Source organism: Antrostomus carolinensis, unplaced genomic scaffold (assembly GCF_000700745.2).
Source record: "Antrostomus carolinensis isolate BGI_N321 unplaced genomic scaffold, ASM70074v2 scaffold6395, whole genome shotgun sequence".
Taxonomy (NCBI): Eukaryota; Metazoa; Chordata; class Aves; order Caprimulgiformes; family Caprimulgidae; genus Antrostomus; species Antrostomus carolinensis.
In genome coordinates this window covers 1220-21798 of record NW_010318340.1, presented here as the reverse complement: position 1 = coordinate 21798, position 20579 = coordinate 1220, and the positions used below count along the sequence as shown (strand labels likewise).

The 20579-nt window shown below is 42.5% G+C and overlaps 1 protein-coding gene across 1 annotated transcript; it reads right to left on the bottom strand.

Moving 5' to 3' along the window:
* Window positions 1–3669: 3669 nt before the first annotated feature.
* On the bottom strand, window positions 3670–20242 carry KPNB1 (karyopherin subunit beta 1; the record flags this gene model as incomplete). The annotated part of the gene is made up of 17 exons (XM_010168853.1): window positions 3670–3835; window positions 4462–4576; window positions 4926–5031; window positions 5142–5285; window positions 5535–5642; window positions 6278–6360; window positions 8034–8178; window positions 10476–10547; window positions 10870–11017; window positions 12238–12368; window positions 13601–13792; window positions 14182–14406; window positions 15606–15707; window positions 17878–17988; window positions 18388–18477; window positions 18850–18909; window positions 20090–20242. Coding segments are annotated over 17 exons (2151 nt in total), but the record flags the coding sequence as incomplete, so codon positions are not given.
* Window positions 20243–20579: the final 337 nt, after the last annotated feature.

Below are 20579 nucleotides of genomic sequence, written 5' to 3'. Positions count from 1 at the left end.
TCTGTTTTGTACACTGGTTCAAAGTCAGCACTTCGACTGTGATCTGAACCCAGCACTGAAAGGCACATATCTGATACCCTGTACAAGAGCTCGTGTGGATGCTGCAGTGCAGATGGGCAACAAAAGTGGATCCCATTAGAATGGATCCCAGGATCAGAGCTTGGGGGGGGGCGGGGGGGGAGGAAATTGGGGAATAAAGCAGATCCTCAGTTGCTTTTTAGAACAAGAAAAAAAAAAAAGAAAAGAAAAGAAAAAAAGAACATAAAAATACTGGCAAAGGTTTTCTACTCTCCCTCCCAACAAGCAGCTTTTAAAAATGCCCATGTTTAATCTGCAGGTTCAAATGCTGGTAGTTTATCAACAGCTGCATTAATAAAAATGAAATGAAAAACAATTAAAGTTTCAAAACCCTGCACCTCTTCCATGGTGTTTTTTTTTTTTCTTCTGTTGTTTTATTTTTTTTTTCCCTTGGCTTATTGCTGACCATCCAGGATAAGCAAAGGACGATTCCTCAAAAGCAAAAAAAAGTCTCATTTTAAGAAGAAATTAAAAGATTCTGATCCTTCATGTGAAAATAAGACATTGCAGGAGTGGGGAAGCAGTAAACAGCCAATCTATTTCTGATTTATTTCTGAGTTGCCCATCAGACTGGTACTACTCTACTAAAAAAAAAAAAAAATAATAATCATTATCATTAATGGGTTCCCCTTTTACTGGAAAGACCAAGAATACCAAAAGGAAATATTGGGGAATGTTTGACACCATTTTATTAATCTTCAACTGCAGTGGAAAAATATAACCTTTTACAAGTGCCGTCTTGTGTAAGCTCAAGTCAGTATATATATATTTTATATAAATTTCTTTTTTTTTCCTTTTTTTTTTGTTTTTTGTTTTTTTGAAGTGCAGCAAGAGACCAATACCACATTAAATCTGATCAAATAAAGAGCACAAAAGGCCAAGCAGTTTCCAAATGGCATTTTTATCAGATTTTTTTTTTTCTTTTTTTTTTTTGTTTGAACATTGAATTTATCCTCATTTTTGCAATCCAAAATATTACCTGAAGTTTTTTATTTATTTATTTATTTTGTTTTTCAACTCTTTGGCACAATTTTGGTTTTTTTTTTGTGGGTGTTCGGGCTGCTACAGTACAAGTCAGGAGAGATCTTTTCCCTTTGCGTTCTCACTGCCAATTGGGAGCACTTAACATTTGTATTTTTGTTTTGAAGCCTGAAATCTCGTTTGACAATTTATTTGCTATTCCCTCTAACGCCAGAGTTTTGTTTTTGTTTGTTTGTGTTTTTTTCCCCCATTTCTACATTCACAGTTGAACAATATTTAAGGAAGGAAAGGCGCTTCGATGAAACGTGATCATGAAAAGCCTCACTCAGAACGGGAGCTCTGAACATTCGTCAGTGTTTCCCTAAAATAAAAAGCCCTAAAGAGCGACTTTCCTTTCTTATTTTATTTTCTTCTCTTCTCTCTCTTATTTTTTTTTTTTATTTTTTTTTATTTTTTTTCTCCTTTTTTTTCACCTCCTTTTTTCCATCTCTTACGCTGCATCAGTAGACTGAACTCCGGTTAGTTTATGAAATGCAACAGCTAACCCTTTTTTTGTTTGTTTGTTTGTTTGTTTTTAACATTTTTTTTTTCCTTTTTTCTTAATTTTTTTTGTGTTTTTTTTTTTTTTTTTTTTTCTTCTTCAGGAAAAGATAAACTGCAATGACTTGAAGTTGAGAATGTGGATACCGCCTCATTCACACACACTCACTCCCTAGACTGAAAATCCTTCACCCCCTCCCCTCCCCTCCCTTCTCTCCTCTTATCCCATTGCACCCGACAGCATCGTGGGGGCAAAGGTTACGGAGCAGGCGGCTGGAGACCCAGGCTCCATCTCTCCCCAGCAGCCAAAGCCAGACCTCATCGAGCACCACAGTTGAACCCAGATTCATCTCCTTCAAAACTGACCATTTTCCCTTTTCCACGCCGGCCACGACAAGAGAAGCGATTCCTGGGCTGTCAGAAGAGACTCACAACGTTATTTGGGACAGAAATGGGTCATTCCCTCTTCCCAAAATGTCCAACATTCCAGGTTTGGGTTGGTTTCTCTTTCTCTCTAGGCAAGTCAGTGCTCAGCTCGCTGACAGCGTTGCTGCTGTGGCGGGATTTTCAATGTGGTGTGTTTTTTTTTTCAAGCCTCACTCACTCATTCCTCTCATTCCCAAACATTCAGCATCCGTGCACACTCCTCACTTCTGGGTTGTTGGTTTTTGTTGGTTTGGTTTTTTTTTTTGTTTGTTTGTTTGTTTTTTTCCTCAAAAGATTGGAGATTTCCAGTGGGGGGTTTTCTCAGGTGTCATCCCAATGGTAACAGATCTGGAAGCAAAAAGGGTTCCCCATCAAAAAAAACCCAACATCATAAAACCCAAAAAAGGATTCCCATCAAAAAAACCAACACCATAAAACCTAAAAGGGTTCCCCATCAAAAAAAAAAAAACCCAACACCATAAAACCAAAAAAGGATTCCCATCAAAAAAACCAACACCATAAAACCTAAAAGGGTTCCCCATCAAAAAAAACCCAACATCATAAAACCACATCATAAAACCACACGTTCAGGAGATAAAACCAGCAGCAAGTGGAAAAAAATGGTCTACAAGAGAAATAATAGGGATAGCAAGGAACTTCTCAAGGTGGGATGATAAAGCTGTAACAGAATTATCTTCTCCAAAACGCAGACACACCATCACACTCCTCTCTACAATCTGCTCCTTTTCAAAGGCACTTCAGTAGAATCACCAACCCAGAGTATCTTGAGTTGGAAAGGACCCGTAGGATAGAATCATAGAATCACAGAATCATAGACTGGTTTGGGTTGGAAGGGACCTTAAGGATCATCCAGTTCCAACCCCCCTGCCAGCAGCAGGGACGCCTTCCACTAGACCAGGTTGCTCAAAGCCTCATCCAACCTGGCCTTCAACACTTCCAGGGAGGGGGCATCCACAACTTCCTTGGGCAACCTGTTCCAGTGTCTGACCACCCTCACAGTGAAGAACTTCTTCCTAATATCTCATCTAAACCTCCTCTCTTTCAGTTTAAACCCATTTCCCCTTGTTTTGTCATTAACTGCCCTTATGAAAAGTCCCTCCCCAGCTTTCTTGTAGCCCCTTCAGGTACTGGGAGGCTGCTATAAGATCTCCCTGGAGCCTTCTCTTCTCCAGGCTGAACAGCCCCAACTCTTTCAGCCTGTCCTCATAGGATCATCAAGTCCAACTCCTTGCTCCTCACAGGACCACCTAAAACTAAACCACAACTACATCCCTGAACTCTGAACTAGGACTGAGGAGCCGACAGGCTCCAAGGACACCACGTTTGCAGGAGTGTAGGATCATCCCCACCTCGAAGGGTGACCTACTCCAGAAAGAGAAGAAGAAGCCCTCAAGTCTGCACCTGGTCTTGTGAAAGCCGAGTGGTTCACCGCGTTTCTAGCTTTGGATTCGTTCTGATTTAACAAGACCACAGATGGGGCTTGTTTGTGGAAAAATAAATGAGAAACAACCTTCCAGAGAACAAGGGTTTTTTTTTTTTTGGTGAAGCATCTCTCTCTTTCCAACACAGGAGTTTAGCCAATCTCATAATTATGCAACATGAAAAGGAGGTGGGTGGAATCCCTTACCAAGCCTGATTCTTCAGTTTTCTCAGTTCTTTAGTCGCCCAGGTAGCGAGGGTTTTTGTTTTGTTCGTCTTGGATCTTCTTCCTTCAGTTAGCAGTTCATGTATCATGGGTCTAGCTTCTACTAATTTCAGTACATCTTTTCCAAACGCTGTACACAAATCCCTGAAGAAGAAAAAAAAACAGAGAAGCTTTGAGGCTGAGTGCCACAAACAGATGTGCCAGTATCGCTCTGATCAGCTCTTCCTAGCAAAAAGAAATCTGACTCACAGCTAATATCCTTTCTAAAATGCTGCATATGGTCACTAATTTTCAGCAGGAGGAGAGCTGAACAGTTTTCTGAATTTGTGACTAAGCAGAGATATTCAGTCTCCTGTCCAAAGGCTGATTTCCCTGGTGTTCCCATCAGCTTTCCCTAAATGCAACAAAAAAAAGACTGAAACACCCTGACACGAGTTCCTCTGTCCCCAGAGGACAGAGTGGGGTGTTCTGTTTTTAAACCCAGGTCAGCCTTGAAAGAAAAAAAGCTACAAATCTGGAATTTCTGTAACACACATCCAACTTTCACTTCTACCTACTGTTTTTCACTCTGTCAGTTAGAGGACCTCACCTGTGTGACCACTTCACACCTTGGGTTAAACATCCAGACTGTAAAAACCCAGAACTGATGTTAAACACTTCAGACAGTCATAAAAAAACCCCCACAGCTTCGGATATTAAGGCTGTTGTACCAAGATTTCTTACCTACCTCATGAGTGTGCTGTCAGCTGACATAGGATGGGGATGCTTACCCTATCAGTCCAGCAGCACATGCCACAACTCCATCGGTGTGATCCTCATCTCCAGCGATGTGGTCAATGTAAGACAGAATAAATTCTACTCTGGGCTGCACCAGCATCACATCAGCTGAAAGAAAACAGCTTTATCAGAGCAGGGTGAAGCACAGTTCATGTTTAATAGACTGTCCTTTAAAAAGGATTCCAGTACACCCCCGGACAGTCAGAATCTGGCTCCCAAAGAGCTCTCTGAAATAGAGAGGGTTCCTCACCAGAGGAAGAGGAACCACAGTGAAGAGCTCCAAGCCCATTCCCTGCTCAAGGCAGCAGAACATTCACTCCCACGCAGACAGGAATGAACTAGGATATGCCCATGGATGTGACAACCAGCGTGAAACAGCTTGTCCAAGCAGAGTTCTTCCTACTTCCCTTTGTCACTTCAGGCACAGAAACCCCACGAGTAGGACACGAGTACTCACGGTGCACGTTTTCTTGGTCTCCCTTCAATCCTTGGATGATGCCAGTGTAAGCTTCCAGGCAGCCCTCCCTCAACTCATTCAGGTAATCCACCATGTCATAGTCAGACTGGAAAGGGAACAGGAAACACACTTCAGTGATGTCCCTGATGATGTGCACGCAGCCCTCACCCATTTATGATTCTAATGAGGGAACTGGGGTGCACACCATGGTTTTACCTTATCAACCTGTGCTTGGGAAGCCTGCTGGAGGGTATTCAGTACAACATCTAGGTACTTCTTAAATTCTCCTCCAATGGCAAGGGCAATATCACCAAACACTGAGAGAATCTGAGGCTTCACAGACCTATGAACGTTTTCATTCTGGAAGAGATTTCAGCACCATTACATTTGGGGTTTTTTTAAGGGAGGAGGAGCTAATAAATTAAGACATTTATTTGAAATGTAAATCCTTCCCCCCAATAAATCTGGATTCCATTCAAATAGTAAGATAGTTGTCAAACACGAGATCTTCAGAGCATGCCTAACACTTCTGCTTCTCCCACCTCCCACTTTCTTCTCAGCGTGCAAGCCAACTGTTACTAACCAGCTAATGAGAAGGTAAACACTCACCCCCAAGTTCTCCAAGAGCAGCTGCATAACCTCATCACAAAAAGGCAAGATGTTGGATTGCAGGGCTCTGCATAAGTCACCAACCAGGCCCACTGCAGCCAGACAAACCTGCAAATAGAACAGCAAGTAAGACACCCACCCAATGAGTCAGTCTTCTACACTAGGATCCTTACAGCTTCAGCTTATTAAAGCCCCGAGTAGTGGGGAGAGTTTGCAGCCATTAAACCACTGAGAATAACGATCCTCATATAGAGCAGCTGACGAGTCCCTGCTTCATTAATCATTTATATCACAAAGCTGCAAAGAGCTGAGCTTGCTTCACACCAAGGGGGAGGGTAAGAGATCCAGATGCCACCAAAGTGACAGGTACTTGGTCTGAACAAACTACCAAATTCAGCAGCTGGCTGGTCTAAACATCCACCCCACGGTGAGTACCATGACTTGACCTTCTAATGGAAATTCACAACCATTAGCAACCTCTTTCTTCATCAGGGCCAACTAATTTGCAGCCACTGTGAAAACACAGGTGTCAAGTCAATGAAGGCCTTCTGCTGAATTAAATAGAAGAGAGTCTAAATTTGTGTGTGCAGCCAGTAATTAGAGAAAAGTCTATGGGCCTCCAAGTTTGGTTTCCTCACCAGAAGCTGTGGTATTTTACAGATGCAGCCCTGCTGAACTCAGCATCTGTGAGCAGATGAGAATTTAGAGATTGGGAACACAGGGCTGCCTGGTTTGACCTCTACCTGGTACTCAGCATAATTCTTCAGTCCAATGCCAAGGAAGGGTTTGAAGGCATCCATGTACTTCAGAAACTCCCCACCTAAGACTGTGCACAGGAAATATTCTAGTTAGAAAAAAATTCCCAGCTTACAATGGATTTGCTGGAGTTTAACAAAACAGAAACAAACCCACCGTGCCACTCCCCCCCCAAAACCTGCACGTTCCACAGAAGCACAACAAATTGATTCTCACACAAAAACAGAGCATCAGTTAAATATGTCCATCTGGATTAAACTGAGAGTTGAAAAAACTCAATTCTTTGCAGGCCTTTGAAGACAGACAAACCCCTTCTGTGCTCAGAAAGGATGTTGAGATCTTCCTGACTGAGCAGACTCAGCAGAGGGACACGGTGGCACACGCTTCAGACAGGGTTCAGCATCATTATGTTGCTTTGTACCAGCTGAAAACTCTACACCTTTTCACATCACATTTCAGAATGAGCTGCTCAACCTTTTCAGAGCTGTGCAGTTCAAGCAGGGCACTCTTCAGTTGGAAGTCAAATATTTCTGCTCTTTGCTGCTAACTCCTACCATCCCCAAGTCCCTTGTGTTACTAAGACCATGAATGCAGACTCATCTATCCAAAAATGAAAAGACCTTTGTCCCAAGAGGATGCACACTTTTATTTTTACTTGCTGGTTGGCTTGCAATGATCCCACTCAACCTCCTCATTCACTTCCCAGCTTCCTCAGGCAATCCCACCAACCATTCCCATGAGCAGTCAGAGGGGTACCTGCCCAGGACCTGCTCTCCAAAACATGCTCATGTCAGAAGGGGCTGTTCCAAAAAGCCAGAACCAGATCTGCTGCCCTTACAAGGTGTCCTGTGTTCTCAGAGCAATCAGACATGTGCTGCTACTAGAAATAGGTGCTGCCACCTCATCAGGCTAGCCAGGATAACAGCCTCAGGAAAAAGGGAAGACTCAAATGTGCCTCCTTACAAACTGATTTCCCCAAAGACCCATTTCCAAATCACACGTGGCTTTCACAAGAGATGAGGCAGAGCTGTTCAGCAACGAGGTCACAGAGACTTCCAACAGCACCTCAATTTTCACCCTCATACGTAGCATTTGACAACAGAGTGTGTTCCCAGAGCTCCAGATGATGCCACAGTCACCAACTTCAAAGCCTGAACCATGAAGCTCAAACTGCCTTGGAATACCACAACCTCAATTTTATTTTACCTCATTCATCCTGACCCACTCTGACACTGATCTTTGTCACCGTGATTTCTTTTCAACAAGAACAATGACTGTAAATCCACCACTGACAAAACACCACAAAACCACCACGGGTCACAGGCAACAGCAAATATGAATCATTAAGATAATGTTAAATGTGTCCTGCAGCAGCATGAAAAGAGCAGGTTCTCATTGTGCTGGGCACTGTACAAAGTAGCACTAGAGTGGGGTTTTCTTTGTCCGTTCCCCCCCCTCTTTTTTTTTCCTCCCTCCTTTTTTTCTGGCTGAATTTGCATTGTAGCTATGTTATTAATGGAAAACAAATCATTCATTCACAAAACACAATCTAGAGTAACCAGCCAGTCACACAGCTTCACTGATAGATGTGGTGAGATGAGAGCTCAAAACCAGACCTCAAGCAAAACCAGGAACTCAGAATGTTTTTTTCACTGTATAGTCAAAAAGAGAAGGAAACAAACCAATTCTGTTCCAGCTCTGCCTCCTCTCAAACACAACCCTGCTCTGCAGCACAAGACTGACCTTCTACCAGGGTGCTGACTGCCATCAAGGCGTCCTCCTGCACGCCCCCCGAGCCCGCCGTGCTCTGGAACATTCTCAGCAGAGATGCCATCACCACATCGGAGATCTGTAAAGCATCCTGGTGCTGGACCTTCCGGAGGACGTTCTAGGTGGGAAATGGAGAAAGAGATTGTAATTGCTTCCATCTATGCAAGGCTGAATCGTGCCTGTGCTAGCTCCTGATGCTCATGACCGTGTTGGGCTGCTAAAAAGGAAGCTGCTGTTTGAACTCTGTCGCTGTAAAAATATGCTTTGTCAGTGCAAGTGCAAAATCCCATTCATTTGAGCTGCATTCAATTTTCCAGCTAGAGAACAAGCTGAATTTACCTTTCCTGCTGCATAGGCTATTCTCCAGGCTTTCCATTTGTAAGCTGGCATTAAATGTGAGCAGCCCAAATTTGGCTCTATAGAGAAAAAAAAAAAACCCCAACCCTTTTTCATCACAGCATCATGACCGCAATCTCTTACTGCCAAGTACGGGCTGCACATCAGCTTTGCTTCTAAACCACAGAATTGAACTTCAGAAATATGACATAAGAGCATCCTCACTGCTAACTGCAGTCAAACCTCTCCTATCCAGGATAAGGAGAGAATAAATTAACATCCAACCAATGCAAAATAGGTTTAAAGGGACAGGTTTAGCACTGAGGTGTTTGAAAAGCCAAAGTGATTTCTGGAGAGAGCAGAAGCAGCCTTAGGTACAAGATCTGGTGAGTAGACACGTGCTCTGTGTTATCCAGCACACTCCAGTGAGCAGAAGGGCCAAGGAAACACCCCAGGTAAATAATACCTGAGCTTAACCTCTGCTCTGCTCCTGCTCTACCATTCTGACTGCCCCTTTCAGCATGTGAACACAGCTTGGATGCATCCTTATTTAAAATAAATTGGTCATTTCCTATGAAAAGAGAAAGACTGATTCCTTAACCTGCAGAAGAAAAGAATTATTTCAAGTCTGATTCTTCAAACTGAGTCACTCCAAAGAGATTGACTTTGACTGTTTAAATAATTGGTCTTGATTTTCTCGTTCAATTTAAATATTAACAAATGTTTTTCCTCTGCTGGATGTTCATAATTGTTGGAAGAAGTATCTCACAAAGTAGTACACTTGACTATGTAGTGCTGAAAAAAAATCCTGCTGATTTTTACTTAGAGGTATTTAAGGATCTGCTGCAACTACTGTAAATACTTCAGGTTTTGTGATAATGAAGAAACACACATTTACAAATTAAAACTATGGGTTAATTCCACCTGTATTATACTTCCCACAGGTAGAAGCATTCTGATCACACTGTGCCAAAAGGAGAGATTCTAGATACTGATGTCTCCCCATTAAAGCCCACCACAAGGAGAGATTCTTGCCATATACCCATTATCTGAAAAATTACCCTAAAAATTGGAGGGTGAAAGTAACAGCTGATGCTACGGGTTTTGAAACAAGAAGGATGAAGTTAATGATTTCTCAAAACAACCTGAAGACAACACCCAGGAGATCTAACCTAAGAATGGGAAGCTAAAACTGATGGAAACAGGCTGTTACCTGCAGGCAAGGAAAAGGCTCCCGGTTCCTGGGCTGATAAGAATGCAAGAAACACTGCAGAGAACAGGCAGAATAATTCCTTCCCAACAAAGGAATAAATCAGAGTAGAGACAGATACTCTGCCCTGCTTTCATTTCAGATTACTCTGTTATACCTGCAGAAGACATCACACCTTTCCTCTCCGAGCTGCACAGAGCTGCGCTGGCGCTAAATCCACGGTTATTACAGTTTTAAAGCAGCGCCTTATAACTGTTAATAAACTGGATATTAACAGCACAGAACCACCCTCCCTGCCGTGCAAACAGCAAAGCTCCAACCTCAAATACCACCTATGTCAGAGGATGGTCTGATCAACCTCCTCAGTGGTTCTTTTTGGGGGAAAAAAATGGTTGTTTTGAGTGGCCGTTGTAGGAGGAACCGAAACGCGTTCGTACACCAAGTCGCACGGGTTGTTGATTACCAGATGTTTAATTTCAAGGACACTCAGTGCATTTTAAGTAATGCCATTTTAAATAAGAACACCAACCACAAGAGGCAGATGAACAAATTAAAGCCGTTATGGAGTTGGTTTATTTTTTTTCTGTGCCATTGTTCAGCCTGTAGCCAACATACGAGTCAACCTGAGAGCACACACAACTTTCAACGCGCCGCCTTCTTTATTCATATTGCCCTAAATTTTGTAAGTCATACTCTACTGAAACCTTCTGAACCTTGTATCACACCTCCCACGTGTCAGCTGGGACACAAGATGCAATTTTCTCATTTCAATTTCATCAACAGGACCAAGTCTGCATCTTCAGGGGCACAGAAATGTCTCTAAAACCGCCTCTTCCCCATAAGCACAAACACAGGAGGCAGGAACTTACCTGTAGAGTAGCACAAAGAAGAGACTGAAGATCATTGAACTGGATTCTGTCAGAAGTGCTCTGGATATGAGACTGAAAAAGAACAAAAGCTCACTTGTGAAAAGCCTGCATCACAGTCCATGCAAACCCAGTGGGTTTTGACAGCGTTATGAGTTCCAGAGATTCAATTTAAAATATCTGTGTCCTCAAATTTAAGATGAGGTGCTGTTCAGAAGTTTAATATATCTACCTATCTATAAAAAAATATAAAAAATAAAACCACATTATACCACACAACATGCAGTCAGCAACAAAACTCATTTTTCTACAGCAGATGAAGCCACAGCACAAGGGCAACATCACACCTTAAACCCCTGATTGTAATAGGGGTTTAAAACTGGGGGGGGTTACCTACCTCCATCTGCAGCACTTGCTGAAGTCGTTCCATGATGACCAGAGTTGTCTTTTGGACAGCAGGGTAACAGTCCTTGGCACTGTTTTTCACTATTTCCATCAGAGATTCATAGGCAGAACTCCTCAAGTTATTCTGGTGTCCATCAGGCCTGGAACAGAAGGAATATATTTGCAGCTCCCAATGTTCAGGCTTGCTTAGAAACAGACTTTTTTTTTTTTTTTAGTAAATTGGTAACAGCTAAAATTTGGAGTGTTGTGACAAGCTGAAGCACTTGCATTCCTGTACTTCAAGACTTGAAAGTAAATGAAAATTTTTGAAGCCACTTTTGGAACATTTTTTTTTTTTCATTCGCTACTAATAATGACTTTAAATCTCTTCAAGTCACTGGCTGCAAGTAGAGGAGCAGAAAAAACCTCAAACCCCCATCTTCCAGTGTGCTGTTACCCTGGCTGGGATGAGATGGTCTCAAGAGGTGAGCAGCATACATTACTACCTCTCTGACATCCCTCTCGGACGTCAGAGGGTGTTAAATTGGAAATAAAGACAGCTGAGATCTACGCCAAGATGACTGACGGGCTTCAGAGCCTTGAGCTAGACACTACACTTCTGGTTGGATGTAAATGAGACAGGGAGAGTTTAGACTTTGAACTGTTCAGACAGGGACACCGTTTAAGAAGAAGGAGTCCTGCAGCAAAAGGCTTCAACTGATGACTGAACTGATCCAAGGATTGAACTCTTGAGCTGTCAAGATTCACGCAACCCTTCAAGGCAGAATATGACTTCAGCATTACCCTTATTTTTTACATCTGCAGAACTGAGAAAATATTTTGCCTCATCTATTTATATTTCAACTTAGTCAGGCAAAGGACAGTGTCTAGCTTAACTAGGTCCTCAGCTCTTCTGGGAGTACCTGGTGCTAATGTAAGTGGATGTAACACCACAGCAACAACCACGGCGTAAAACAGCCACAGCAAAACCAACTGTACGATACACACGGATTTCTAATTATCTCTTAATGCAATCCTGATTATTCAGTGGCCTTGTAACCAACCTTGAAGAGGTCTCATCACTGCTGTAACAAAGATGTGGACAGTCTTAAAACTGTGCTCAGAAATTTCAAAGTAATCTTGGAGGAAACCCCAGACTTACTAAAAATCAGATATGGACAAAATACTGAGAAATTATTCTGCGTGAATATCTTTCTTCCTGGGGATTAGCATTTTATATTCCATGTGATACCAAAAAAAGCTTGATTCTGATAAAACATCATTCAGATCTAAGCTGCAAAAGAAAGAGGATCAACGGTCTGAAGTAAAAATAAAAAAAAAGGCATCTTTGCAGAGCTTGAGCCAGTGGGTTTAGTGTTACCTATCTGCGGTCTCCAGAAGTTTCTGAACTATTAGCTCAAATGAAGAGGATAAGCAGTAAGTTGCTGGTTCTTCCTGATCATCAGCTACATCTGCAGCTTCATAGGCAGCTTCAGCAAGACTAGAAAAGGCCTGAAACACAGAACAACCGTTGCTATTACTCGAAGTTTACCCTCACAAGTCCAGAAACATATATTCCAACAGTTTTCATTCTAATAAAGCATCCCCCCCAAAAAAAAAACCCTTAAATATTAACACCTCACTTCAGGAACAGCTTATTGTTCAGTGCACTGAACTTGGGTGCAAATTTCAAAGACTTCACACGTAACATTAACAGGCAAAGCAGTCACACTGTCTGCAGTCAAATGTCTGCACAGCCTTACTGGTCTCAACAACCAGTAGCTGTCAAGAAACAAACTGAATAAAGGCAGATGGCTTGAGCCTCACAGGGTACTGACAGGTTCTACTCAGCATCCTCATCACTCGTTAAAATCCTGGTTTAGATAAGGCTGCTCAAATTCCCAACCACAGAGCAATCCTAACTGCTCTGAGAGGTGGATTAGAGAAGTTGAAAGCCCCCTGATTTTTATTTCAGTCTAAAAACATACAGTAGTCATCATCTTCAGAAGACAAAAGCCACAGCTACATGGACTTTTGCCAGGATCAACCGATCAGGGAAAAGCTTCCACGCTGACTAGAAGTCTTCAAATCTCTGGAATACTAAGAGAATGAATTCTGTCACTTCTAAAACTTGTTTTGACATGCAAATACTCATCTCCAGCTCAATTCTTATTGAGCAGCTCTCTTAAAAGGCAGTAAGGGACACATGTTCTTTATAGTGAAAGATCAGATATGCTACTGGGCAGCAGACATGCATCAAGATGATGATACAACTGAAGTTAGCAAACCAACCCAAGGGACTGCAGCTCTGTAAGTGAACAAAAAAAATCTCCTGCTCCTGAATTTAGTTCTGGAATCACTGCAGAAGCAGGTTTAGGTAACGGGGAACAAGGTATCTCATCTCTTCCTTAATCTTAAGAAGGCAACTCAGCTGCCCCAAGAAAAAAAGCTAAATCCCAGCACGCCTTTTGTAAGCAGCTACCACACCTGGTACCCAGGACAGCTTTCACAGCACGTTCAAACCAAAGCCAACTTCTACACCCAGTGAACATTAGCATTTTTCTCCTTAAAATCCATTTCTTCCTTTATTCTTTCCTACCACAGACCTGAAATAACTTACAGTTAACAACAGTTGCGTGTGTTGGATGACCAAACCGTGAGTCACCTCAAACTCCTTTAAATGTGTGAGTATATATACGTGTGTGTGTGTGTATATATAGGTGTGTGTATTCATATCCACTTACCCAGCACACGTTGGAGGCCACTCTGGGCTCAGCACTCAGACCCTCCATCAGACACTGCAGCAGTGGAGCGAGGTAAATGTCATTGATGGCAGCTTCAGGAAGCATCTCACAGATCCTGCCCACGGTCCAAGCAGTGGTGTCTCGAACCACGACGCTGGGGTCCTTCATTAGTTCTATTAAAGTTGGCATTGCCTATGGAAATACAGGAGTTTGATGCTGTTTCTGATTTTAATGTACTCCTTGGGAGATAATGACAGGCTGGGGAGGACAATCTAGACCCAGTGTTAGGCCATTGTTCTCATATTTTAAGATTCATAAAGTTATTTCTCAGGGGGGGAAGACTTGAGAACTGACACATCTGGAGTCAGGTATTCTCAAGCCCTGCACGTCCCTGTAATTCAGAGCTTATGTAACCCAACTACTTGCCCTGGGTCTACCAAATCTCTCTAAAACATGATTAAAAGGTGGCATCGTTTTTCTTTTCCTCAGGTTAAGAACAGCGTGCAAAGCAGGCATCCTCCTCCAAACAAATCAGAAAGCTTTTGCTCTACAAGCCTCCAAGAAAACACAATGCATCTTACCTGTATGACTAGTGGTTTGAGCTGGTTAGGCTCTGGTCCTTCCAAAATACACCCAAAAGCCATCACAGCTGCATCTCTGTATCGCCAATCTGGATTTTTAATGTGTTCTTTAATAAAGGGCAGCACGTGAGGAACAATGTCATCTTCACAGCAGGTCGCCAGGAGCATGAGGCAGACTCCTGCTGCTTTGCAGGGGTTCCAGTCATCATCATCATCATTTTCATCCTAAGAGGAGAACAGCACCCCTGGTCAGTCTGGGGGAAAATATCCCTTATCACTCAGAGGCAGTGGCATCCTGTTGGATCCACTGCAAATAACATTGCCTTATTACCAGGGTTATATTTAGAAATTAATTCAGGTCTGGAAGTACTAGCTACATCTCTGGCAGAGAAGTAACCTGAGTTACTTACATCATCTGTACCTTTCCATCCCAGTGTAAGGCTGCTAGCTCTTCCCTGACACACCTACAGTCGCCTCATACATCTTCCAAACTACTTCTCTCTCATCTAGGTTGAGATTTCATCCCTTTGATCCATGCCACCGCCTCGCAGAGTGGCCCTGCTGTACCAGTTAAATAGCTTCTTCCCCCCGACTGTTAGCTCAGCCCCTTACCAAATTCCTTTGAAGCCCTGTACCTGTGATTCTCTTATCTGTTTTATCTTTCCTGATTTAACAAACCCTTTTTAGAACCTCCTGCAATTTAACTCTCTGCATCCAAGGGTCAGCAACACAAAACAAAGAGGGAAACAATTCCCTGGATTCGCTAACAGTACCAAGCATTATCCCAGTTCATTGCAGTAAGCCAAATTAATTCCATCCTGTATGGCTTAATTAACAGTTTTATTTTATAATTAGACCTGCTGTAGCAAGTGATTCCATTAATTTTGATTAGACTGTGAAACACAGTCCAAACAAGTCCCCATGAAGTGCTTAATAGGTACTAAATAAACAGGGACTTCACAGTTCAAAAAATAAAGCTCAAGAATTCCAGCCATTGGATCTCTGATGACGCAGAGACCGTGTGTTGGGTTTGAATTTCACAAACATTTTGTTAGGAATATGGATAACTTATCAAACCTCTTCAGAAACCATAAATACAAGCATGTGTTAAGAGAATTCAGCATAAAAAAACGACACCGCACGCAGTCTCACAGTCTCAGCCCTAAAAATCGATGCATCATTCAGTCAGAGTGGTGCATGATGTCTCATCACAGACCAAGGACTGCTGTTAAAAACTGCCCCAGAGGACCTAAAGCACCTCTGGGACAAAGCATATCCACAAGTGACCTATGCCAGGGAGCAATGATCACCACTGACAGTTCTCTCCTCCACACCACAGCACCATCACTGCCCCAGAACATGAAAGCAGGCAAAAAATGCATCTTTTTTTTTTTTTGATGTGCAGCAGGGATTTTGTCACTCACCTGTTTTGTTAATGTTTGTGTGAGAATTGGGACTAAATACTGTAGTGCTCCCTTCGCATAAAATTTGCTAGTGTGCTCTGGAGGCCTTCCTTGCTCTGCTGCCTAGAAAAAAGAAAAGGTTACAAAATGATTCTCAGTGGCCACACAGACATGAGATATCCTGGGCGGCAGCAAGAGAAGCGTGGCCAGCAGGTCAAGGGAGGGGATTCTGCCCCTCTAGTCCGCTCTTGTAAGGCCCCATCTGGAATACCGCATCCAGTTCTGGAGCCCCCAACACAAAAAAGACCTGGAACAGCTGGAACAAGCCCAGAAAAGGCCACCAGGACGATCTGAGGGTTGGAGCATCTCTCCTATGAAGACAGGCTGAGAGAGTTGGGGCTGTTCAGCCTGGAGAAGAGAAGGCTCCGGGGAGATCTTATAGCGGCCTCCCAGTACCTGAAGGGGCTACAAGAAACCTGGGGAAGGACTTTTCATAAGGGCAGTTAATGACAAAACAAGGGGAAATGGGTTTAAGCTGAAAGAGGGGAGGTTTAGATGAGATATTAGGAAGAAGTTCTTCACTGTGAGGGTGGTCAGACACTGGAACAGGTTGCCCAAGGAAGTTGTGGATGCTCCTCCCTGGAAGTGTTGAAGGCCAGGTTGGATGAGGCTTTGAGCAACCTAGTCTAGTGGAAGGTGTCCCTGCTGATGGCAGGGGGGTTGGGACTGGATGAGCTTTAAGGTCCCTTCCAACCCAAACCAGTCTGTGATTCTATGAGATTTGAATTGAGCTCCAGTAGATAGAAACTATCTTTGCACGCTCTCCTCTCCTTCCCAACACTAACTTTAAGTTCCCACAACACACAGGAACCTCAAGGACACCCTTAAATATTCAATAAGCAATTCCAATTTGCCATTCCACACACGTATGGAGCCCCTCCTGGCGTGGTACAAATAGAAATATTTTCAGTTTGCAGTTATGTATAATTAACAAGTGACCCCGAGCAGGAGCAGCAAAAGGTCTTCAGCGTACAAACCCAACCTACGTGCTGCTGAGTGTCCTTTTATCCTTGTTGCTTTTTTTTTTTTTCAGCATTCAACATAAATATATATTTAGCTACTTTTAAAGATGGGTTATGATTCATCTAGAGCCCTTCAAAGTTTAAGCCATTATTGATCTCTACTGCTAATTTATGCAAACAGCATCTGCACGCAGAACAATAACAGCTCCGTTCGTTGGAAGAGATAATGATGACTTTTATTTCATCCCATAATTTTATCCTTAACTCATAAATAATGTATTTTATAGAAGGTGATCAATCTTTTTGCACACTGGGGTAGGATTAAGTCCCTCATGCCTGTAACAGACCCCAAAAATCTTTTATGTCAGTGTAAAAGAGTCCACTAGAACTTCAAGACAGCAAGAAACACTCTCCCTTCAGTGTGGCACCTACATCTCAACAATTCAAGGTGTTGTCTTAATGAAGGAACAGCTCAAAGATCTTCATAGTGAGAATTTTCTGCTATTATACTGTGCCTACTGTACGTGCTTAATGCACAATTTAGGTGAACCTTACAGGAGTAGCTTGAGTTGATGTTGGAATGCTAAAAAGAAATCAGGCAGCTGTCACGTAGCGTCTGCAGAAAACCTGCACTTGGATGTCACAGTGTGTTTTGGTGAAAACTGTCACAAAATCTTGATTTCAAGTAGTTTCAATCCCCAGCCAGGCTGACATTAAAACTATTTTGCTCACTTAAAAAGGCATTTCATCCTAATCTAATCTAGTAAGCAAAAAGGGTTATAGTCAAGCTAGGCTAAGAATTTTACACTAGGCTAAAGCGCCTACAAAATAATCCCAAGAGTTATTAAAGGGAATGGCAAATGGTGGCCCCTGTGCAACCTTAGCTACAAGCTTCACATTTACCTTCAACAGCAAAAAATTGAACAGCAAAATAAATTAATCCTAGCTGAGCTCTGGGTTAAGACAGCTCCCAGTACCCAAGCTAGCAGCTAAAAATTAAGCTGGGTACCACGAGACTGTGCTGCAGGTAAAACCCGTGGAGTCAACCAGCCTCGCCGGCTTTGTGCGGCCTCAGGTCTCAGCGTCTGTCACAGACATGCATCACGTCGCATCAGAGTGGTGCATGGTGTCTCATCATGGACCCATGACACTGCACAAGGGGCTCAGAAGGGCTCTCCCACACAGTTCCACGTGGCAGAGCAGGAGGAGTGTCAAGACACAACGAGGTTAGCGTTCCCAAACACCACCACAGGCACTCGCCGCTCTCTCACCTCAGACGCCTCTATAGCCAGGTCCATCTCCTCATCGCAGACGTTTGACCAGAACTCTATCCCTTGTAGAGCCACCTCATCTATGTCACTTTTCATTGCTTCAATAGTTATCTTCAGAGACATGAAAGAAAGGAGGGGAGAGAAGGATGTTTTAGAAAGTTTTTCTCCTGAAATACGTGCCCCGACTTTTGGCCAACCGGTATGACATCCAAACTTGTCTGAAATCAGACGCCACATTAGAGTTACTGTTCTTGAAGACAATCTCTTCATTGAGAAGTTTATCAGCTATCAGCACCTCGGGAGGATTGCAGAGCAAGTCAAGCAATCTGCACTATCCTGACTTTTGGAGTCTCAAGCCTGAAAAATCTGATGTTAGTTTTATAGATGTTGGTAGGAGAGAGGGGTTGACAGCATGAAAAACAAATCGGGAATGTAGGAAAACTCTTCCTCTTGGATTAAGATAACGGAGTAGAAGAAGATCAGACAACTATGAGAAAGCTGAGTACTCACAGCAAAAAGCGCAGGACCCATGTATGTCTCCATATACTGATAATAAAGGGACATTATCTTCACCAAATTCTGTAAGGCAGCCACTCGTACCTGTCAGAACAGAAAAGAGATCCAAGACGTGACCTTTCCGCGTGCTCTGAAAACCAAGCCCAGCTGCAGCCTGCCACAGATTAATAACTCACCCTTTCTGCTGATTTAGTTTACTCCACTCCTAATAAGGTCTTTTACAACAAGGGATATAAATCCTCCCAGTAGCTGACTACTTCTAACTTTAGATCTAAAACTCATTTTGTTGGAGTACTGACATGTGCACTCATCATTTAACAGAATACTGTTTATTTCATACAACATTTTAAAACTGTGGGTTTTTTTTTGATGCTAGAGATCCCAATCAGCTTCCCCACAAAGGTGCAGTGACAAATTAGTGCACTTTTCACTCATCCTTGTATTATTTTTACTCACCCTTGTATCTGGACACTGTGTTGCTTCACAGACTACTTGCATAATAAAGTGCCTTTCAGACTAGAAGAAGAAATAAAAGAAAAATTAGAACTGTATTACAAAAGCATTAAAGTCTTTGCAAGCCTTCCTATGGAGGATGGATTTTGAGTCTGGACTAGTACAATTTTTGGTAGAGCAATTCTACAGATCAAGGAATAGTACAGGTTACAATTCACTGCAGGATTTTAAATCATTTCTTCCCCAAAATGGGAATCCCAAGCTTCTGTTTTAAATAGTGTTTAACAGGCTATCCAAAATAGAAAGATGCAGCAGAACTAAAGATACTAGCTGGTCTAGTTTAAAAAAACAACCAAACAAAATAAAAACCCCAAACAACTAAGAAGAAATTCTGCTGTTTCCTGAACTATTTCAGCAATTGCTTCAAGAAACCTCAAAACTCACCCAGGACATAAATTTCTTGAGGAGCAGTACCTGGGTATTCTTGTATTTCAGTAGGAAGGAACAGATTTATGCCCAGGTTCTTTACAGTCCTGAAGCCCCACAGAAATACAGTCTAAAAGGATCATTCAGCTCCCATCTCAAATTTTGAAAGACTCTAGTTGATTCCCATCAACACCCCCTGACTAGGGAAAGTTTTCAATAAAAGACCTTCTAAGCTGAAGGTTCAATATTAATTCCATCTTCCCCGTATTCTCCCTGGTAAAGACCCAGAGGATGGACTTAATCTGAGAGGGAAAAGAAAAATCAATAGATTTTTCTGCTCTGAAAAGACTCTTTAGGAGGCCCCTGCTCTGAAGACTCTTACAGACCTTCCTCCCCCACCAATTTTCAGAGGCAAAGTTAAATCTGGATTGCTGCCACACCACTTGAAAGAAAGTGCTGATCCAAGCTTGTACTCTTACAGCAGCATTATAGAGTTTGATTAGGAAGCAGAGCATCCAATAGGCTCAACTCTAAGGTCAGTTCAAATTTATCCAAAAAACGAAAGAAAGAAAAAAGTCAATGCTGCTTCCTTTCCACTGATGAATCCCTGAAGATTTTTCCACAACGTTTCTGCATCACAACAAGAACAAACCGGATGGACAGAAATGAATCCAAGTCTCAGCTGCAACGGAATTATGCATCAAAATTCAGCGTGGTGCATGATTTCTCATCATAGACCCTGGATTCAGCCTTTGAGTTTTAGGCCAAGGGTTGTTTCTACAGTTATTTTTACTGTTTTCCCCCTACCCCCCCTCACCTCTTTGTCAAAATTTGCTTTGGTGAATTCCAAAGAGTTCAGGAGTGCATTAGTAGCTGCTAGCTTCACATTGTTGCTGGGCTCTTCCTTTCTCATTCCCTGGATGATGGCTGTCAGGATCTCATTGGATTTGTCCTGAAGCTGCTCTGGATCCTAAAAAAATAAAAAAAGGGTTGATAAAGTAATTTTCCAGCTGAACAACTTTTGTCCATATTTTCAAGTACCCTCAAAGTTTGATCCTGAAACCTACAAGTAGAAGTTTTAGGGCATGAAGGCCAAGAAGCTCTTTGGTCACTGAAAGGACCAGAACACAAGTACAAGCAATTTATAATCATTACATCTTTGCAGCTTCCAGGACAGGAAAGAGACAATTGAACTGAGCACAAATACTCCTGATATTTAAGTCATAAATGCCAAATAAACTCCACTGTTTCAAATAATAGGTCAACAAGCTTCAGACTACTTGACTTCATCCAATTAGCAAGTTAAA